The sequence below is a fragment of the Phoenix dactylifera genome, chromosome 1 (genome assembly GCF_051530095.1).
Source record: "Phoenix dactylifera cultivar Ajwa chromosome 1, Ajwa_hap1_PhDact_Kaust_v1.1, whole genome shotgun sequence".
In the NCBI taxonomy this organism is placed as follows: Eukaryota; Viridiplantae; Streptophyta; class Magnoliopsida; order Arecales; family Arecaceae; genus Phoenix; species Phoenix dactylifera.
This window is the reverse complement of record NC_143190.1, coordinates 9,222,397-9,244,157: the sequence shown is the minus strand read 5'-3', so window position 1 is coordinate 9,244,157 and position 21,761 is coordinate 9,222,397. Positions and strand designations below refer to the sequence as shown.

Sequence of the window (21,761 nt, the reverse complement as noted above, 5' to 3'; positions counted from 1 at the left end):
GGAACGACTTCCTACACTAATCGATGTGACCATCTAGCAATGGTACCCGACGTTCGGATAGGCCGAATATATGCGAAGCAAATATTCTGGAACCCTGAACTATGGTTACTGTATAATTCAATCCCTTTGACTCCTAATGCCAGGATGACTTAGAGCTCACTGTCAACCCTATAATTAGTATATCCATTATGTGATTAACTTTAGATATCTCGTGACTCCTCACTGGGTTACCCTGGCCAAGGTTTTGCTAAATTAATCACAAGACATTATCTCCTGTTTCCAAGAGGGGTCAATTCCATCTCGACTCACAACTGACTATGCAAGTACTTGACTGCACCCAGTGACCTTCCGTCACTGAATTAGAAATCCAGATAGTCCAGTACCAAAGTACAATGAGTTGCTTGCTAGTCACAGGTTGCGGTCTCAGGTCAGAGGGCCAAACTTATACCCATATCCACTCGGAACATCTCTTGACAGTAGAGCGTTCCGAAATTGGTCACGTTCAGTGAAATGTACTCCTACACTTTACCTGTGTGGCATACCAGTGTCTCTACACTCCTTGGTTAGGAGGACAACCAACGTATATGTCACACAATGACCTAATCTCGATAAGACTGTCATCCTAGTAACAACATATCTCATTTGGTCGCGAACTGATTTAAGGACTTGAAGATAAATCCTCCTTTATCATTAATAAGTCCTAAGGACTTCATCATATAAGAGTTCATTTGAAGATGTAAAATGATGAATAATGCCAAATAACACTTTATTAATTTATCAATTTATTTACAAAATTCAATCATCAATATGCTGAGGGTTGACTATTAGGATACAATTCCCAACATGGAAGACCTTACCTCGCTTTGGTGAGGCGCTGCAATCCCAACCTCCAGCGACACAAGCTAGGGCACGGTGAACCCAAGCAAAAGAAGGAAGAAGGGAAGAGAGAAAGGAAGGGAGGAGAGGAGAAAGGGAGGAAGATGGAGGAGGGAGAAGGAAGGAGGAAGGAGAAGAACGATGGGTGGAGGTTCGGGTGGAGTGGGGTTTTTTATAACCTCCATTGGAAGATGATAAGCTCAGACGGTTGCACAAGCCGGTTGTTCGGAGGTTACGGCTGTTCGGCGATTATAACGGCCTCTAATGGCCGTCGTGGAGCTGCTTGGGTAGGGGACCGCAATCCCTTGTTCTGATGGAGCAAAGCCCAGCTGGGCCTGCAGACTTTGTTTCAGGTCAGGCCCAGCTAGCCTGGATCTTACACTCTTCTCTCTTTAAAAAAGTTCCATCTTCAAAACTTAACATACCTTCGCTCATTAATAAATAAAAATACTTAGTATTTTCTACTCCACCAAACTTTTATTGCGCAACTCTGATCTAAACAAACTCTTCTGAGGCCCAAAACTCTAGAATGGTTTGTATTAACCCTAACCTTCTCTTTTTGTTGCTCATTGTCACCTATCAAAATACTAACATTAATCGATTTCTATAGTTAAGAAAATCTATTTTTTCTTATTCAACTATATGGAACCTAACTAAATGAGACCTAACTATTCATTGCTAAACTTTAAGTTTTATCCATGATTAAACCTATTGCTCTGATACCATTTTTGTCATGCCCCAGATTCAGAGCTTGATTTATCGTGCCCCAGATCCACAGCACGAAACAACTGTGCTACCGAGGGGTACAACCCACGATAAAACGAAGGCAACATTACATTTAACTTTCAAATCCAACATAAAAATAATAAATTAAATAGGAATCCAGTTTCATTATTTATTAAATAAAATCAATATTGGTTTAGAGCTTCTAAATCAAAATATATATACCAAACCCATAATTCTCAAAATTCAGAAAATCATTAATTGCAAATTAATAGTCAATTTAAAATATTAAAATTTTTCTACAAAATTATCAAGCTTGCTAGTACGACCTCCAAGCCAACCTTCGCCCCTACTAATCTTATTTACTTAGAGAGAAAAATAAAATAGAGGTATATGAGTGACACAACAGAGGAAGGAAGAAGGGAAGAGGAAAGGAAGGGAGGGAGATAAGAAAGGGAGGAAGATGGAGGAGGGAGAAAAGAGGAAGGAGAAGAATGATGGGTGGAGGTTCAGGTGGAGTGGGGGTTTTTTAACCCCCAGAGGAAGAGGATAAGCTCGGACGGTTGTATCAACCAGTCGTTCGAAGGTTACAGCTATTGGGCGGTTACGGTCGTTCGGCGGTTACAGTTGTTCGGCGGTTACAACTATCTCTAACAGTTGTTCGAGCGTTTCGGTCAGGAAATTGTGATCCCCTGTTTTGATGGAGCAAAGCCGGCTGGGCCTGCTGACTTTAATCCAGGTCAGGCCTAGCTCGCCTGGGTCTTATAGAAATTGTCCTGATCGAAAAAACCCTACATCACATAATCTCTAATAAATTGGGGTATTATATTCCATTTAAACATGTTAAAAAGATGAACTCATGAACAGGATTTTCTAAGTAGATTTCTACAAATGCAGAAGGGAACACCTAAGCAATAACTTCCTTACAAGTCTTGTGCTACTATTGTGTGCATGGCCAATTGCACGGGAGCAGCCACATCAATGCAAGTGCATGCAGACGATTGTTTGAGTGGACCAAAAGATGATCTTTAGCATCATGAGGGTTTTGGATTACATGATCAAGATTCTCTAATTATCTGAGAAACGATGCCACACGACTATCTAGATAGGGCCACAATGTAATATGAAATTTACAAAAAATTAAATATAATCTTTTAGCTACATCTTGAATCTCCAAGCCATTTTCCCCTTCTAAAGCCTATTCGATATATAATTATCTGAAGGTGAGGAGTGTCCAAATATCATGACTTGAGCTACATCCTGCCTCCTCAAGATACGAGTCGTATATGCTTTAGATGTGTAATTGAAACTAAGAAATTAAAGACCATCTAGGACTCACGCATGCATAGATAGGTTTCATTATACTACTAAATATGGTCCAGCAGCTGTTGTCTGACCTGTAGTGAAAATTGGGCATTCTTAACAAATCTCCTGGGATCAGAGTTTCGGCAATACTATGATTTCTAAACTGCAAATGGGTTGGGTCAACCCGTGACCCGACCCGACCCGACCCGATCCGAATTTTAGGACCCACGGGTCCGGATTGGATCCTAAAATTGGGCCCGAATCATTTTCTGGATCGGGTTTGGATTTACCGAATGGACCCAACTCGGCCCGAATGGACCCGAAGAGAGAGAGAGAGAGGGGAAAAGCAAAAGAAAGTCATTTTTTAAAACTATTATTTTAAGAAAGTCTCCTCATATAATGTAGTTTTCTCTAAAACTATTATTTACTGTTAAAATGAGAAAATAGCAGGCAATTTACCTAGAAAAGCATTGCGCTGGATTTTTAGGAAGTAAAATAATCCATCCCAACAACCATCGTTATCCACTCTAAGATAATATTAAAGAAAAAAGCTAGCTGCTAATTTTATAACAACCTTCATTTTTTAATAGTGAAAAATGAGATTATTTAATTATGTTACTTTCCATAAGATAATATCTTATTTCTAAATTGTGCATGAGTATTCAAACTTGAAATTTATCATTTTAAGCAATAAACCATCCTACCACCCAGCATTTGCTCCGCTTAAAAAATCGGCAAGAGATTAGGGGTTCGATGCTGGTTGGGATCAATTCTGAAGATGATGGAATAAGCAGAAAGCAAGCAAAAAGAAGAAGAAAATTAACCCCTTCCTGTTTATATATATATAAAGAAAAATTTATATCACTTATCATCATGAACACGGACGGGGTATTTAGGGAAGGCAATAAAAATATCATTTAATTAAAGTTGATACAAACATGAAGGAAAACGGAGAGCAACTACCCTGATCTCCCATACACAGTGGATCCAGACATGAACACCAAGAGAAAGCAACTACTGATCCGTGTCATTCCACCATTTCTACCCTTCAATTCGCTGCAGAAAATAAAATGATAAACTTAGGAAAAAAAGAAAATAATGACTACCGGTCCATTTCACATATTAACAGGTAGACAATTCTTCGTACAATAAGACAACATTATGCCATATCAATCTGAATCAGACAGTATGAAATGTACCATACGCTCGTATTGCTGACACTTTTGTAACGTTTTATGAAGCATTGCTAATAAAACCAACAACACTTATAAGCATCGATATAGAAAATAAAAATCATCGGTAATGTTTAATTTTTTTGCAGTGCGTAGTGTACTGATTTAATATAGATGTTTGATAAGGATGGCATACCGATATTAGGTACGCTAAAAAAAATTCGTATCGAACTATATTATACTAATATGAATCGAATCTCGAAACGAGAATCTGGCACCAGTGGCTTTGGTTACCATAAACCTTTGTCTGCCAGCTATGCCGTATTTATTTCAATTCTGTCCTCACACCAACCCTAGCAAGAGTGCATTCGCTCCACCCTTCCTCTCTCTTTATATAAACACCAACGCCCTTTCATCCCACTAAAGGAGAAAGAATCCCAAAGCCGCACACACCGCCATGGCCCATGTCTTGGTCCTCCCATATCCCATGCAGAGCCACATCAACCCCATGCTCCAGTTTGCGAAGCGGCTGGCCGTCAAGGGCCCCCGGACCACCATCGTCGTCACCCGCTTCATCATCAACACCATCGACGTCGACGCTGGCCCGGTCTCCGTCGAGCCCATCTCCGACGGCCATGACGAAGGCGGCATGCAGTCCGCCGTCAGCCTCGAAGACTACTTCCAAAAGCTCGACGAGTTCGGCTCCAAGACCCTCGAGGAGCTGATCCTGGCCCATGAGAAGTCTAACACTCCCTTCACCTGCATGATTTACGACAGCTATGTGCCGTGGGGCCTCGCGGTGGCCAAGAAGTTCGGCCTGCCGGTGATTGCTTTCTCGACGCAGTCATGCGCTGTAAGTGCTATTTACTACTATGTCCGTGAAGGGAAGCTTGATGTCCCCAGGGTGCAAGCTATTGAGTCCTTCGAGGGTTTGCCGCCGATGGAGAGATCGGATTTCCCTTCATTTGCTTTCAGGGATGGATCATACCCGACCCTCACCGCATACGCTCTGAATCAGTTCAAGACGGAGAAGGATGACTGGGTCCTATTCAATTCATTCGATGAGTTGGAGAGCGAGGTGAGATGTGTTTTAAATAGCTATCTTCTTTTCTCACGCTTGCATTGATATGTATGAACACATGCACTGCACCGCATGCTATATTTTTGGAAGCTGTTGATGACTCATGGTTCCTTGTCATGAGTTTTAATTTACTAGACCCATACCCTTGATTCAGTGTATTCTAACAAAAACCACACACGACCTAGATCTAAGCTATCAGCTGTCATACTTAAAATCTGATTGTTTTCTGAAGAGAAAAAGGGAAATGAAGAAGTATTGTTTGCAAAGACCTAAATAGGAGGTCTGATCTCCTCATCTAGCTCAACGAAAAAAGTAATTCTGACCTATATATAATGCAAATGTATCTATAAAACCATTAAATACCCGTTCTTCCACCTTGGGGCATGCATCTTGTGCAAATGCATCTGTTATCTTGAATGCATTTGTTTCAAAATTATGGTAGACTAAACTACAATGGTCGATATATACAGCAGGGATTTTCAACTGGAGAGTGATATCATGCATCCCAACTGTACGACGGTGTCGTGTCCGGTGTTAAATGCTGCTTAAAGAGTGAGGACAAAAGTAGTTCTAAAATCAGAAGTTAATAAGTCAACTCAATTGGCGTGCAACTTTCCAATTGTTCCTTTTGATTTGGCATCTTGTAGTCCGCCAAGCAATGGAGCAATAAGAAAAAAAAGCTGCACATCATCTGATTCACCTTTTGAGCAACATTTCTCTGTGGCACCACTAGGTCTTTAAATTTATCTATTAGATGATTCATGAAATATTAACAATCCAGAACCTCATCTAAAAAAACTTGTTGGAAGAACGTATCATTTGGATTTCTTGATTCTGTATAAATATACAAGATCTATCCAATATATAATTGATGTAAGACTAAACATATATTTCACTTGATCTACTAAGAAGTACATTGGTAAAAAGTTGGCCTGCATATAGACATAAATATGTAGGAATAAAAAATAAGCAAAGTATATGAAAATGAGGCAATTTCATATCACAATTCAGATCTTTTTCATGCCATATACAGTCACCATTATATCTATAGATTGAGTCTGAATTAAACTATAAAATAGTTAATGCAAAATCCTATAAGATGGCATCTTTTAGGAGTCACATGTAGTACGTAGGATGCTATTTCTTGAAGCAATGAAAGCCTCAAACATTTTCCAAGTGAAACAATAGTAGTCAATGGTTTTTCAATTCATACTGACTATTCCATGGTTGCAGAATTTATAGTATTGTAAAATAGATAGTTGATGTTTTCTTATTAAGAAAAATATATCCTGACAAGCTAATGTGATTATGCTAAATTAGAGGTTTTACTGAATCTTCAAGATTTCTTGCAACTTTGGATGTTATCCTTTTGTTTTCTATGTTGTCTTTCTGATACAACATAAAGGGTCATTCACTTCTTGGAAAAGAAATTTAGTTTAAGTAGGTTCATGTTGAAATGCAGTAATTAACAATTTCTTTTTACTTTACACTATGTTGGCCGGCTTTAGAGATCCAGCAGTAATGGCTTTGAAAATTAGAGAACGGAACAGTACTAGATAGTTGTTCCTGACATATTTGACCGATGCCGTCTTTAAAATATGTTGCAAGAGAAGTTCTGGCAAGTGCATAGCATGTCAAAGCAGCACAAGATTATCCAAGTCATTGGCTATTTTAGAGATGATCATATGTAAATCGGTTGCAAATTTATAAATGTGACCTTTAACATTATATGTGCTTATTATTAATAAGTATGGAGTTGATTTAGTATTCTAAATTAAAGAATTATTCGATACTCTATAAATCAAAGAAAAAAATCTCCATCACTGATGGAGTTGTACATTTCATATTAAATTACTGAACAACAACCATAGAACCATTCACAAATCCTGCAATTTAATCCTTTTTTTTCTTTAACAACTGCAGTCAGGAAAGACTTGTTCCTGCACACTAACATGGTCCTTTAGTAAATAAACCGCGTTTTAATTCGGACGCTCCTTCCGTTTTCCAATAATCTTTTGCTTTATTTCCGGTTCAATTGGAAAGGTGGTACGATGCTTGAAGAAATATATGCATGCGAGGACCATCGGGCCATGCGTGCCGTTGATGGACGTGGACAAGCACGACGGAAGCGACACCTACGGCATGAGCACCTTTGAAGCTGAGAAGGATAGCTGCATGAAGTGGCTCGATGCGAAGCCACCTGGCTCCGTGGTCTACGTCTCCTTCGGCAGCTTTGCATCCTTAGGAGTCGAGCAGATGGAGGAATTGGCATCTGGCCTCAAGGCGAGCGACGAGTACTTCCTGTGGGTGGTGAAGGGCCCTGACAGGAAGAACCTCCCTCGCGAATTCATTGAAGAGCCACCGGAGAAGGGACTCCTCGTGAAGTGGAGCCCGCAGCTTGCTGTCTTGGGCCATGAGGCCGTGGGATGCTTTGCGACGCACTGCGGCTGGAACTCGACGCTGGAAACGCTGAGCTTCGGGGTGCCGGTGGTTGCGATGCCGCTTTGGACCGACCAGCCGACGAATGCCAAGTACGTGGAGGATATGTGGAGGGTTGGCAGGAGGGTGAGAGCAGGGGAGAAGAGGATCTTTCTTAGGGATGAGGTCGAGAGGTGCATAAGGGAGGTGATGCATGGGGAAAAGAGTGAGGAGATTAGAAGGAATTCGAGGAGATTGAGGGATTTGGCCAAGAAGGCATTGCGTGAGGGTGGGAGTTCTGATCAGAGCCTAAATGAGCTTGTGGGGTATCTGAATGCAAAGGCCAAGGATCGTAGTGCCTCGCAGTTTTGACTGGGGGGAGGAGAAGAGTCTAAATTGGAGTTAGAACTAAACCACCTTGGAGTATGCGCCTAATTAATTGTTTCTCTAGTTTGGTCTCGTTGGTGGAAGAACAATGTTATCGAATGATTAGTTGCAATTAATTAAGAACAGTTTATCAGGAGCTGTTATCAAATTAAACCAGTGTCATTGAATATGTCAGACAATGCTTTAAAAGCCGATGATGGATCAAATGCAACGCATACTCTTGCAAATTGTTTTTTGTTTTTTGGGTGAAAAAGGAGGCAAAGCAGCCCTTTATTTTATTTAGAGGGATGAGCTCTTGCCGTTAGACTTTGGAACTTAATTTGCTGCATTTCTCACTCTCATGAAGATTCATATGAACTGAAAACCTGAATTTATCAGCATAATTTATTTACATATCATCATGTAAGCCCCAAGCATGAAGGTATGTCTCCCCATCAATGTTTTGATGAAACTTGGCAGCAGGTATTGCAGTCCAACATGATACTCGCTTGAGCTGCTCTAATTAATTTTCTATGTTTTCTGCATGGTAGGGCGTGGTTACAATTTGATATCTGCAAGTGATTCCTCCAGGACCAAAAGCTTCATAGGTGTCATATTTTGAGTTGAAACAAGTGTTTTAAAGCATGCATATGAGAAGTAAAAGATGTGAAGTCTTCATAGAGACGTGCCGCAATTGGTAGATTTTCTAAATTACCTTTCCTGCAGTAATTTACATTTTCCCAATGATTGTTAATATTCTCTAAGATATACTGAAATTTTTGCTTCAATCTAGAATAACTTTTTAGCTCTTCAAAATGATAAGACCTAAAGATAAACCTCACCAACATAAACTACATACCTTTTTCCTCAATTACGTACCTTATTCCTGGTTCAGTTAAAGCTTATAACCAGCCATGACACTACCACAGACATGGGTCAGTTTCAGTATGCATATCAAGCAGACTTAGCAGACTATTAGGTATATACTATCATAAATTAAGATGAGAATATCATACAAACCAGTGCAACACAAAGCTATAATCCTGAATATAAAATATCATATTTAAGCAGCTTTACCGTCATTTATAACATTCCCGTATTTAAATAGGAATCAGAGATTGGTCCCTCAAAACACATTCCGGACGGAAGGTCACTCTCACTTCCTTGCAAGCCTCCTTGCAGCTCCAAATAACAGAGCCTTACCAATAAGACCGGTCTGAAGCCCACAGACAACGGCCACCGTTCCACCAATAACAACCCATTTCCAGTCAATTCCGTGATGTACCTCAATAACATCATCATTGTTACCTGTTTCTGATTCATGGGACGGTTCTGAGTCCAAGAGTCCGATGCTTCCATCAACTGGAATCTTCGTGGTGACGCGTGCCATTAGTGCACTCCTGGACAGGGTTACATCTGTTTTTCTCATTACTTGATACGCTCTCATACCAGATTGAAGTTTCTTAACAGCTCCCCACATTCCATGACGAACACCAACCTTAGCTACATCCTTCGGAATGCCCATGTCCTCGTAATGAATAAGAGTTACTTCACATGCAGAAAGTTGCGCGTCTTGTCTTCGCGACTCCACTGCATCCATGTGAATGAAAATAAAAAAGATATATTAAGAATATTATAAGATCCACCGTGATACTTGCAATAAAATAGTTGATTATAGAATCCAAACATGAAATGGAAAGAAACCCGTGGTGATCAGAATTATCCATCCAAATGATGACATGAGATTTCAGCTGCTGGATGATTGGAAATCTGTGATCAGTACAAAAGGCTTTTGGCATAACTCATTTCAAGTCACGGTTTCCAACAAAAGTCTATAATAGCTCACTATTTGGGAAGTAAATTTCAAACATAACTAGCACGGGATAATGGTGAAGAGTTCAGTTAAATCTTATTTGTTGGTCTACAATATAGTCCTAGTAGCATCCCATGGAAATATTTGATTCAATAGGAAACACAAAATTAATTTAGGTTGGTCAGGATTCTTGAAATACTTCGATAAAGTATATATGATATGTACCTGCTCTGATGCGCCAACTTGAGAAATACAGTTCCACACGCCTTGGTTTTTCGTTCTTGCGTAAAGCTGGGTAAGGAACATTCTGTAGAATAAAATGTGATAAATTAATTAGAGAAACAACACCGGCGATTAGGATACAACGTACAAATACCAGATGGTGTAAACACTGCCAGATAACAGCAACAATATATATCTCAAACTAAAGATGATGAATGCAATAAACGACAATCATCCTCATCCTAAATTTACCATGCCAAGTTCGAAAGATGGTAAAAAGTATGCATGGATGGGCTGCTATTCACATCAACATTAAGGTGTAAGGATGATTATAACTGCTGGATTTCAGATGCCAGTAAGACAAGTTAGTGGCAGCTCTCGCAGACCTTTCTAAAACTACAAATGCATCTGTCATATAACATATGCGCCGAACAAAACCTCAGTGGACTAAATTCCTTCACTGTTGATCTAAATTCCTTCACTATTGATCTAAAGTCTCCTCCAGATCTCCCTCCTCTTTTCTCTGCTGCTGCATCCTCACAACAACCATTGATTCGGTTGCCTGGAGATCCACAACCTCATTGAGCATGAAAAGCATCACACACTCCAAAGGCTTTAACAGCAACTGCCACCATGAAAGCAACACCTAGTCAGGTAGAACCTTCTCACCCTACCACTTTTTCCTGAAGCTTAAATGAGCTGAGTCAGCTCAAGCTTTGCTCGATTTGCTTTTCGAGCTTAAGCTGACTTGAGTATACACTAACCGAGCTTGAGTTGGGCTTTCTCAACTAGACTTAAGCCGCTATCGAGCAGACCGTTTATAATGTCGCGCCGAGCTTGAGCAGAGCCCAGCTTGTTGAACTTGTTTATACCCCTAATGCTATACTACAGTCTTATAACTAAGGCCAAGATGACAAATAATCAGAAAGGTCTGATGGTCCATTTGGCCATTCCATCTTGTTAGTATTTCCTTCTTCATTGCAGTGTAGAGAAAGATTTAATGTGATTTTATTTGGCAGATATTGGACATTTTTCAAACAATGTTTGCCCAATGTTGTGCAAAACATGAAGCGTGCATGATTGGCACAATTCAGTCCATGTAGTACAAAAATATTACTTTACAGACAAAGTTAAATAAAATGGAAAAAGAGCCGAGCTGGAGAGTCTTGAATTTTGTAATCTGTGATGTGCAGCTATTCTACCCAGATACATGGAAAGAGATGCCCTTAATGCTAGAACATTGATGAAAATGAAATACGGATCCATTATTTTCTACCAAGAAAACCCTATCCCTTACAAAATCTTTTTAAAGAAGAAAACATAGATATAGTAGCATACAAGCAACACAAATTAAAAAATGGATAAATATACAAAGAGGATTGAGCATGGTCTAGTTTGATAGCAAAATAATCATTAAACAGAAGATATGACCACAACTAATCTAGAAACTTGTCATACAATACCTTTGTCAAACAATAATAAGTCTTTTCAGACTCCCATATGCGTCGACCAATTATGTATTCTCGATCACTGCAGAAGAATGGGAACTGGAGGTGACAGATAAGCAATCAAGTCAAACTTTTATTATGAGCAATTATAAGTTTGAGAATCAACATTTGCATGAGTGATGCTTGTTGAAAACCTTTTTTATCCAGTGAACAATCATTGTTCCACTCTCAGGGAATTCCTCCAAAGTTTTAAAGTACACGAGCATGGGATCCCATTTAAGTCGAAAATCATCATCCCAGAAGAAATCTCTGACCAATTCAGGAGTTGCATCCTCAAATACAGTTCTGCTGCGATAAATTATGGGGCCCACCTGATGAACAAAAAAGAACATCAGAATCTTGAATTTATTGATGAATTATACCAGTGGTTAAGATGTGGTCAAAAGCACAAAACTATGTGAGAAAGAAATGAAGCAAAGGAACTTCATAGCATTTTTTTAAATGAGTGGAGGAAGAAACAATAAACTCCAAAAATTCTGTCCAAACGAGGAAAATAAAATAGACTAATGAAGAAAACATTTCAAAATAGTAAAGGAAAAGATACATCAGCAACATAATGCAGGAAAGACAAAAGCACACATGCATGCATGCATTTGAAACAAATCCTAGGAAACACAAAAATATTAGAGACACAGTATGTTCTCAGAAGCAATATAGTTATTGAAACCATTCTGTTGCAGTAATTGTTCAAAGCATTAAAACTTCATATTTTACCTCAGGTTCATGGCGCCAAGCTTGGTATATCATGTTTGGTGTGGTGCGTTCCATCTGATTTTGCCATACTGCATCTCCCGCCTTACCATCCAAAAGATGCAATAGATGCTCCAAATCTTTCTCAATAACAACATCATGCCCACCCTTGAAAGCTCCACTGGTAGATCCAGAGAAAGATTGTGTAAAGAAAGTTAGGGCATTCTGAACTTCAAATACATGCACTAGTTCACTCAAAAATAAGAAAACAAATAAATAGAAATGAAGGTGCTATGAAGTGCCATATAAATCCTCAATTTTTGCCAAAAAAATTTTGAAGTTGCATACTAGTCAAGCCTTTTCTGATGCGAAATGGTCCTAGAGAGAGTCACAGCTTATTCTAATTGACAACATATTCCTACCCCCCCCCCCCCCCCCAACCAAAAAAAAAAGCATTGTGAAAGTAGCAACAAGGAAAATTTTATGACACATAAGGGAACATTATGTTGCAGAACTCTTAATGTAACCTTATACCAAGATTTAAGAATATCACATGACACATATGACTTAGTCCAGCAATGCAACTAATTCATATCTTCGCCATCAAGTGACCTCATCAAGAGCTAATTCTCATGGCAACACCATCTCGGTCGTACTTTTCTTATGCCGGTAATGGTTCTGCACACTTATGGTTTAAGTGACCACACAGATATGCATTGAGTTCATAATCATTCTGATCTACGTAAGATCAATTTTTACTCCTTTCATATAGCTGTGATCTAGCATTCTCATGATTTAAAACAGGGATTCTTAGTTTAATCCTACTGAATTCTGCACCAATCACACTGAAAATGGTGAATTATTTTTTTATGACATCCCAGTCTCAAGTCCAGGTACGGGGAAGTGGGTCTCCTAAAATTTTTAATAAGAGAACACTTTATGATGCGAGTGCAGGGATGAGTTTTCAAGGAGATTCAAAGGTAGACACGCCACCTTAAATAGAAGATTCTTGCTACAAAGGTACATGTTGATGTCTTATACATGTTGATGTCTTAAGTGGAAATCTGCAATTCATGGATAAGTGAACCATTATGATGAAGGCAGACAGCATTGAAAGCACTTTTATGACCTGCAAAAACATTGAACAATAGTTCTAGGCAAATTCAGAGGCCTAAATTAGAAATTGGATATGTATTTCTAGGAAAACTTTTTTATTCACAAAACAATAGTTGATTTCAGGATTAAAGGGAATAATTCTTTTAACAGTTACATCAAGGTCCGCCGTACCGGTACCGGTCGGCGTACCGGTGGCCGGCCGGACCGGTACGGTACCGGTCCGGTCCGGTACGTACCGGCTGGTACCGGTCCCGTACCGGCCGGTACGCGGTGGTTTCAAAAACCACAGCGCGCGGCGTTGTGGTTCTAAAAAAAAAAAAATCGTACCGGTGCGAACCGGCCGGTTCGCACCGGTACGAGGCCGGTACGGGCTCCGAACCGGCCGGTACGGGCCCGAACCGGCCGGTACGCACCCGTACCGGCCGGTACGGATAAAAAACCGGGAAATACCGGTTTTTTATCCGTTCCGGTACCGGTCCACGGCCGGACCGGTACGTACCGGCCCGTACCGGCCGGTATGGGCCGGTACGGCATTCCATGAGTTACATAGTAACACAGTAAAGTTGTTTAGTTACATTTTGGTTAAAAAAGAGAAGTACACCACTGCTTTTTCTCTTCTTGCTAAGGGAGGGAGCTTTTGGTCATTTCAAAAGTTAGTTGGAAGCTGGATAGCTCTGTTCCACTATATCTAAGGAACACATTATCCCATGATAAAGACCACTGACAAGAACAATCAAGTACAACAATCCAGCCCTTTGTTTTGGCTGTTTGGCAGACATTCCAGGTATAACTACGGTTTATCCCCTTTCCAGACTAAATCAATGACGGTGGTCAGAATATAACATGAAGGATCTGGACATTACCATTAGAGATATCAATCTTGAAGGCCAAGAGTGTCGAAACTGAAAGCTCTGGGATTCAGTCATCTTAAACCATCGATCATTGGTTAACATCGAATGAAATACACATGGGTTCCATCAGAGAATGACCAGTTCAAACATAAAGCTCATCAACATAACTATACATCAAGCACGATTCATAACTATGGAGACAGAATTCTTAAGTCAATTCAATGTTAAACTAACCAAAAGGCATCAGGTGTTGGAAAGAATATGCATAGACATCTTCTTAGAAGGAATCAAAAAGCTAACGTAAACAATGCATTCTGTCCAACACTAATTGTGTTGAAGTCAGATTGATGGTTCGTGACAACATCCTTGGATTATATAAAAACACATTTCCTGCAGTTAGACAAAAAATTACATTTAGAATATGGATATCTTCAACTAAACATTTTTTATGGAGGTTGAGATATGCAGGTTCTCTAGAAATAGCTTAGCACCAAGCCAATCACTTAAACTTATTGTACTAAAAAACATGAATTAAAAATTCACAATAGTAAATATAATATAAAATTAAATTAAGTCAACAAATCAAAGGAAGTAGCTAAATTATAGAATTTTTAACATTTATTTAAGGACTTATTTTAGTGTAACAATGATATGTTTCCTGTTATGTAACAATGATAATTGATCTTAACAGAAACATGTTAAATACTTCAAATGAGTCGATGCATTGTTAAACATTAATGATATTAGTTATTAATCCACCTAACAACCATGCCTAATACCTTGCCAACTCCACAATATTGTGCAACCTAGTTGCCCTTGGGTTGCTTATGCTTAGGCTGGCCACGGAGGCTCTTGCAAAGTGGTCGACCAACATATAGAAGCTGCCAAAATGGTTGGATACTGAGTGGATGGCCAGGTGACCACCTAAGCTTGGGTGACTGCCTCTGCAGTCCAAGAGGCTACTTTTCAAAACAATGACCGGAAAGGTAATCAACTAGTGGACTAATTCTGATTATTTGAAGTAGATGCCCCTCAAGAAATATATGATTCCCTCGATCACATTCCTCCCAGTTTGGAGCCTGAGCCTTGATCCAGAAATACATAATTGGCCATCATCATCAATATCAATGAAATCTTTTTCATCTTTTTCCTATCAAATGAGGTCAGCATCAGAGCAAAATTTTAAGTTGAGAAGGCTCCATTAAAGAACTAAACAAAGTTTTATGACTGCTTATCCTATCATAAGGATGTTTTCAATGCACATCCTCCAATAAAAATCTGTCCAATTTCATTTGTGTCACATACTCTTCAATACTTAGTAAGATGCATCATCCATTCATAAATAAGTTCATACTGGCCACTGAAGCAAAGAAGGATAGTACATGCATGAAGTTCTAATCTCTCAACCAATTTCTAGGCCCATGAATCTCACTGTAAAGAAAAGCATCACGGCAGTGACCAGTTGCTTCTCTCTCCAAGTTTCTCTCTCTTGTCCACTGCTTGTATTATTAATCTTCACGATTTTATAATAAGTCCCCACGCTCCCAAGAGAAACACCGAAAGCATAATGGTAAGTTTTCATTTCCAGGATACGAGGCCCATTTGAAACTCTCATAAAATTGTGAACCACAATCATATGATTTGCTGGTTCTACTCAATATGCATGAAGCCCGAGTAGTCTCATAACTCAACCAGCGACTTCTATTATCTCTACCCTCTTCGAAATCCCATCGCACCAACAGTCTTTGGTCTCACCTTTATAATTCGATATAGACAAAATTTGACTTTAAGCATATTAAAGTGAACCCATTTCAAGAAGACAGGGTTCCTAATTAAAGCCTCTGCTTTTCAGACAGAAAGTTAAGATAGGAAAAAATATATATATAAAAACACATAAATTCTTGTATTGTAACCTAGTTTTTCTACAATTCAAATTTTCTCAGACTTCAAAAGATTAAGCAGCATTCAGCGACACACGCACGCACGCACGCAAAAAAAAAAAAAAAAAAAAAAACCTTTGAATTACAGAAAGACATGAATATAGAACTCCACTAAGACAAAACGGGATTTTTCCTAAAAATTACTCAATTACCGATCTTTATCTTTCTTTCAGCATGAAAGGACCCTCTATTTTGCACAACATTCACTTACCTAATTCCCATAAATGCATAAATTAAATAATTTTATCAAAGAAAACAACCCAAAAACAAGAAACCAAAAGGAATTCACACCCACCTGAAGCTACCACCACCGTCCTCGTCCGCGGACGACATGGAAACCGCCGGCCGGGAGGCCGAGTCCTCCGGGGCCGGCGACCCCTCGCCCTTCCCCTTGAAGCTGGACCAGAGCTTCCGGCACACGGAGAAGGCTGAGAGGGCGGTGAACGCCAGCCAGAGCCGGCGGGCCCCGAGGCCCGGCGGAGCCGTCCACAGAAACCGGAATTTGCTCCTCATCCCCAGGAACAACAGCCCCGTCCACCGCGGCCGCCACGACCACCCAATCACCAGCCCGATCATCACCGCCACCCAGATCGGCACGGCGCACAGCAAAATATCGATCAGCGTCTCCACCACCGCCGGCCGCCGCATGAAATCCACGATGTTGGTGTACATGTCCCCCATATTCCTCCCCAAATCAAAAAATCCTCAAAGAGCCCCACAAAACAGAAGAAGAGGGCGAGCGACAGAGAGGATTCGTTCTTTCTCGGTGGATTTGATTAAGGAGGTCAATTGGGAAATTCGGATGGACGGGGTGCAAAATTACCAGGGGATTAATCTACGGAGAGATTACGCTGCGGATAATATCCAGCGGTGTTGTCGGGCAATATCAGCGTCGTGTCGCCAGGCGGTTGGGCGGGTACTCTGGTCGGTCAGTTCACCAGGCGGTGATGGGAGTTTGCGACCAAGCACGAGGTTTTGAGGTGGCATCCCGGAATAATATTCCGATATTTGACAAGGATGGATGCTTATTCTACGACGGGGACTCGGTTGGGGGATCGATTTCACCTACAGTCACCCTCAAGTTTAGTTAGAATCAATTATGGATGGACCCCCTGAGCCATGTAATTACGTGCATGGTTCATCTCTAATTGTTAGGCCCAAGAAGTGTGGATGCGATGACTCTTAAATTCACGAACCTCGACTGTTCGAATAGAACAGCAACCATGGGCCGTGGTGTTGGAAATTTTAAATTTTCTATTTTCAATTTTATTTTTTCTCTCTTTTTTAAGTGATTCAAACAGTTTTAAAATTTGATTTTAGTAGTTCCATGTTTACTTGCATTTATAGATATCTGGTTCATTCAAATCAAGGTTGGGCTTTAAGGATGATGGGCTAGTGATCGCATGCATGGGCATGTGCTTGCCCAGCAGGCGTGCACATGCGCATAGCAAGGCATGTTCGATGAGTACATGTGTGTGTGGGAGGCACATAAAAGATTCTCCGACAACAATAGGGCCTATACAAAGGCCCCTTACAACTTAGTCCTATATCCTATATCACATTCCACTTAGTTTCCTTTTCCTCTTCCTTTCAATAGATTTTTTTCCTGCTATTCTCTTTTTTAGTATTTCTAATTTTTCATACAGGTAATTGAAGGAGTTGATCAGGTCAAGTCTTATACACGATTGTGTTTGTGAGAGGATGATTAAGCTAAGCAAGGTTGTTATGCCTTAGAGATGATCTTGCCATAGACTTGCACCAGGGGACGAATTTCGTTTCCTAAGGTAGTATTTTTTTTTTTTGATACACTTTGATCCAAGCAAGCTTTCAATCTTTTAATTTTTAAATATTTTCTTATTATAAAGTTTTCAGAAATATTATTTTTGCAATATTAACAATTTCTAGGTGCTAGAGCTTCAACACATACATATACTTTGGAGTTTGATTAGGTGTTTGCCACACTAGTGAAACACTTTGTCCTGCCAATGTTAGCACCCTAAAGTCTATGTGTGTACATTTATGCAATAACTACCAACCTATAAAATAAATTTTATAGTTATTTTGATTTTATCTATTCTAAAAAAATTGATATGATGGGGAATAACCAATAATTGCTAGCTCAACTGGTTGGCGCCTCTCCCCCAAAAATCTGATTTGTGTAAGATCTAGGGTTTAAACTGTAGTGATCCCAAATTATCACCATATTGCTTCGAGAGAGAGAGAGAGAGAGAGAGAGAGAGAGAGAGAGAGGAATGATATAATAAGTATCTTTTGATTATTCATGTATTCATGAAACGTTTCTAGCGCGTTTTTTTTGCTTTTTGCTAGAGAAAAAAAAAAAAAGTTTCTAGTGCGTTCATAAATTTATCAAAGTGTAACAGGTGTAGATATTTTAGCATTGATCTTAGCTAATGGAACAATGTTGTAATTTGGGATCATATGAACACAAACTATTTTCTTAACTAATGTGCGTTGAAGACTGGACATTTGCTATCATGGCCATCAATAAAAATGTGTCAGCTTCTGTCAAATTAGCACAAGAAAAATCTAGCAAATTACATCAATCTACAAAAATAATCATAATGTTTTAATTATTCTTTACGAGGTTATTAGAGGTCAAACTACGCAGCAGCAAGTCTCATGCATTAATGGTGCCCAACATCATAGTTCCCTCGGATCAACATGGATCCATATATGAGACCACCATCAAACTATTACATCTAGATCGACTCTACAATTATTTCAATTTTATTTACGATTTTAGATTGATTAAAAGTTAATTCTTCAAACCTAATATTTTTTAGCTTTCAGTGCAAAATAGCCTGATAAAAGCAGAACGTTTAATCAAGTAAAATGTTTATTTTGTCATATTATTTGCAAATGTCATGATTCTAAATCATTGCCACCTAATTGCCTAAAGAAGATGAAGTTGTTTTGTGTTATTACGAACTCTTTCAATAAAGGTTTGTTTTGTTTCCGGGGAAGAATGGAAAATTAATAGGAAAAGTAGGACTTTCCATGAAAATGAAAAAGTTTTCTAGAAAAACTTTTATTATTTTTTTAATAGAAAGTAAATAAATAATAGATCTCTTAGAGAACATATTTTCAAGCAGTTTTCTTTCCAACCAAACATATCTTAAGTGGTTTTTATATGAGACCTATTGATAATAACTACAATAAATTCATGTATGAAGTGAGGATATTAAGTGCACATTGTTTATGTAAAGTCTCAGTCAAGGAAAAATGAGTATTCATGTAAATAATTTATAAGCTATGGGTCTGGAAATACGTGTAAAATGCTCCATGAGCTCCGTGGCTAGAACTTTGGTGATTGAACTAAAGGGTACCATATACAACATCCAAGCTCATGCGTTTTTTTTAAAAAAAAATTAAGTAAAGGGGGATACTAGCCCATATATACTTGAAAGATCTATTAGCACAAATAATATACCCTACTTAAAAAGATCTCTTCGCGCAAATATACCATTCACAGTACAAGAGGATATTGAATAGCAAACGAGAAGGTTGTTGGAAATTATCTCACTTGCAAACCAAAATGAATCAACAATGATTTTGTCAATTAGTACATCGGAAAAAATCAAGCTAGAACTACCTCACACACAGGCTAAATCTTACGCAAATACATCAAACAGAAGGAAAACACAAGTCCAACATTAGAAGCTACGTACACAAGCTAGCTCCCCTAGAGTTCTTGAGAAACCTAGCACCCTCCCACACCCATCTTCAGACCCACATATCTCCCAACCACCACGTACAAGTTGAGGTGAAACGTTAAGGTCAATGTGGTGGGCAAATGCCTCCAAGATTGCTGGGATTTCCAGTGCAATTCGAAGGTCCAGACTGTGGCGTGAGGGACCGTCGCATGAAGGCCTTGGATAACAAGAGACCCGCATACCCTTCCGGCCACCAATGCTGTCCCAATAGAGGCCTCGCTGCCAGAAGAGGTTGCATGGTGGAGATCACCAGCACCAGAAGAACGAGCTGCTTTGCACCAGGACCCATCATCGCACCAAGAAAAGAGTGCAAGCTTTGGGTATGCCTTTCCTTCTATAAGGACAGAGATAAATATCCAAGGATCTTTGAGGATGGTGGAAGGGAGACGGGGGGGGAACGAGTGTTTGAATAGCAGCAGCACCTCCCAGTTCCAAGAGGACTTGATCGTCGCAAGGATCTTTGAGGATGGTGGAAGGGAGACGAGGGGGGAACGAGTATTTGTATAGCAGCAGCACCTCCCAGTTCCAAGACTTGGTCGTCGCATGGGAAACATGAGTTCTCACCGGCGGGTTCGGGTCGTCTCTTTCACGCGAACGGAGGGTTCATCTTCTTTCGCGACGTGGACCGCTGGATCGCGCCTTGCACACGTTTCAAAGTAATCAGAACGCCCTCATTAAACAACCTGCAGGGCTCTCAATCGGCTATTGCGCGATCCGACGGTGGATTCGTGCGAAGGTCGGTGAGTTAGACTTGGTCGGACCGCCCTTTCATTCTTCCGCCGACTTTTGAGCGTCAAAAAGAACTAAACCACTGGCTGCAATGGATCCGAGTCTGACTGCTTAAAACCGTGTTTGGGGCTCCACCAAACCCCGCCCGGAACCGTGTCGTGCGGCACTTTAGATTTGACGTCTGGGGATCACGTATACCCTCCGTCATCCCCCTCCGGTGGTCCAACCAAGTGTCACATTTGATTTCAAATGAGCATTTATTTAATGACCAACATTTTTTTTTTTCAGATTGAGCGGTTTATACAACACATGTACAAATACATCCAATAAAATCAAAAAACAAAATATTACGGAGCTTCTGAGGTAGTTTTTCATTTTCCGCTTACAGAGTACTGCTAGCATGGTTAGCCACATACGTGGCCATCCAATCTGCAATCCCATTAGCTTTTCTAAACATATGTTTTGTCTGGACGACCTCTTCATCCTTCACCGTCATTCAGATATCGCGAATCAAGGGATGGTCAACAGCAACGACCCTCGGACCCTTCTGGATTCAGCTAATGACCGTAGCCAAATCACTCTCCAAAATGACTGAACTAGCTAAGAACACACGTTGAGCGTGTCGAAGATTCGTTCAGGCAGCTCTCAGCTCCGCTCTAAAAACCGTATAGCCAAATAACTGATAGCCTTCCGCTACCATGATTCTAGAACGACCAACTTCCATATATCAAGAAAAGGAGTATAGGAAAAATTTCCCATCTGGTAGCAACGCTGCATGCCTTCTCCATGTCCTTTTTTGCTATATTTTATGTTATATATATTTTTTGCCTTTACATGTATCAATTATGGATGCAAGAATTGGACTATCACATTAATGTTATGCTGTGCATCCGAATGGGAAAATGAATGAGAGCCGCATCAAAGCCACCCATTTAATGTACAATCCCATACATGTAGATCACATGCATGGTTGTTGGTGGGTCCGCACCGGCCTCTTTTACGTGTACATGTAGAAGTACGACCTTCACTTCAGATGCAATTGAGTGTACCGAATTTGTCCAGTTAAATCAAAGGTAGAAGTAAGAGAAATGAAAAAAAGAAAAATACTGTGCCCTCACTTTTATTGTGAGGATGGAGTTCAAAAGATGCTTTCCTAATCATCCTAAACAAGTAATTAATTGGTGCTTAATATCTAATAGTCCGCTTATAAGTAATAC

General features: G+C 39.9%; 2 protein-coding genes across 2 annotated transcripts; one reads left to right on the top strand and one right to left on the bottom strand.

The window, feature by feature from the left end:
• Positions 1 to 4,518: 4,518 nt before the first annotated feature.
• Positions 4,519 to 8,030, top strand: LOC103718799 (indole-3-acetate beta-glucosyltransferase-like). Its single transcript, XM_008807775.5, has 2 exons — positions 4,519 to 5,154; positions 7,201 to 8,030. Exons 1-2 carry the CDS (start codon positions 4,534 to 4,536, stop codon positions 7,945 to 7,947), a joined length of 1,368 nt encoding a protein of 455 aa, XP_008805997.2. The 5' UTR covers positions 4,519 to 4,533; the 3' UTR covers positions 7,948 to 8,030.
• Positions 8,031 to 8,905: 875 nt separating this feature from the next.
• Positions 8,906 to 17,076, bottom strand: LOC103718779 (uncharacterized). The gene is made up of 6 exons (XM_008807747.5): positions 16,377 to 17,076; positions 12,199 to 12,355; positions 11,619 to 11,795; positions 11,440 to 11,523; positions 9,980 to 10,061; positions 8,906 to 9,531 (listed from the first exon to the last, which is right to left on the bottom strand). Exons 1-6 carry the CDS (start codon positions 16,760 to 16,762, stop codon positions 9,098 to 9,100), a joined length of 1,320 nt encoding a protein of 439 aa, XP_008805969.1. The 5' UTR covers positions 16,763 to 17,076; the 3' UTR covers positions 8,906 to 9,097.
• Positions 17,077 to 21,761: the final 4,685 nt, after the last annotated feature.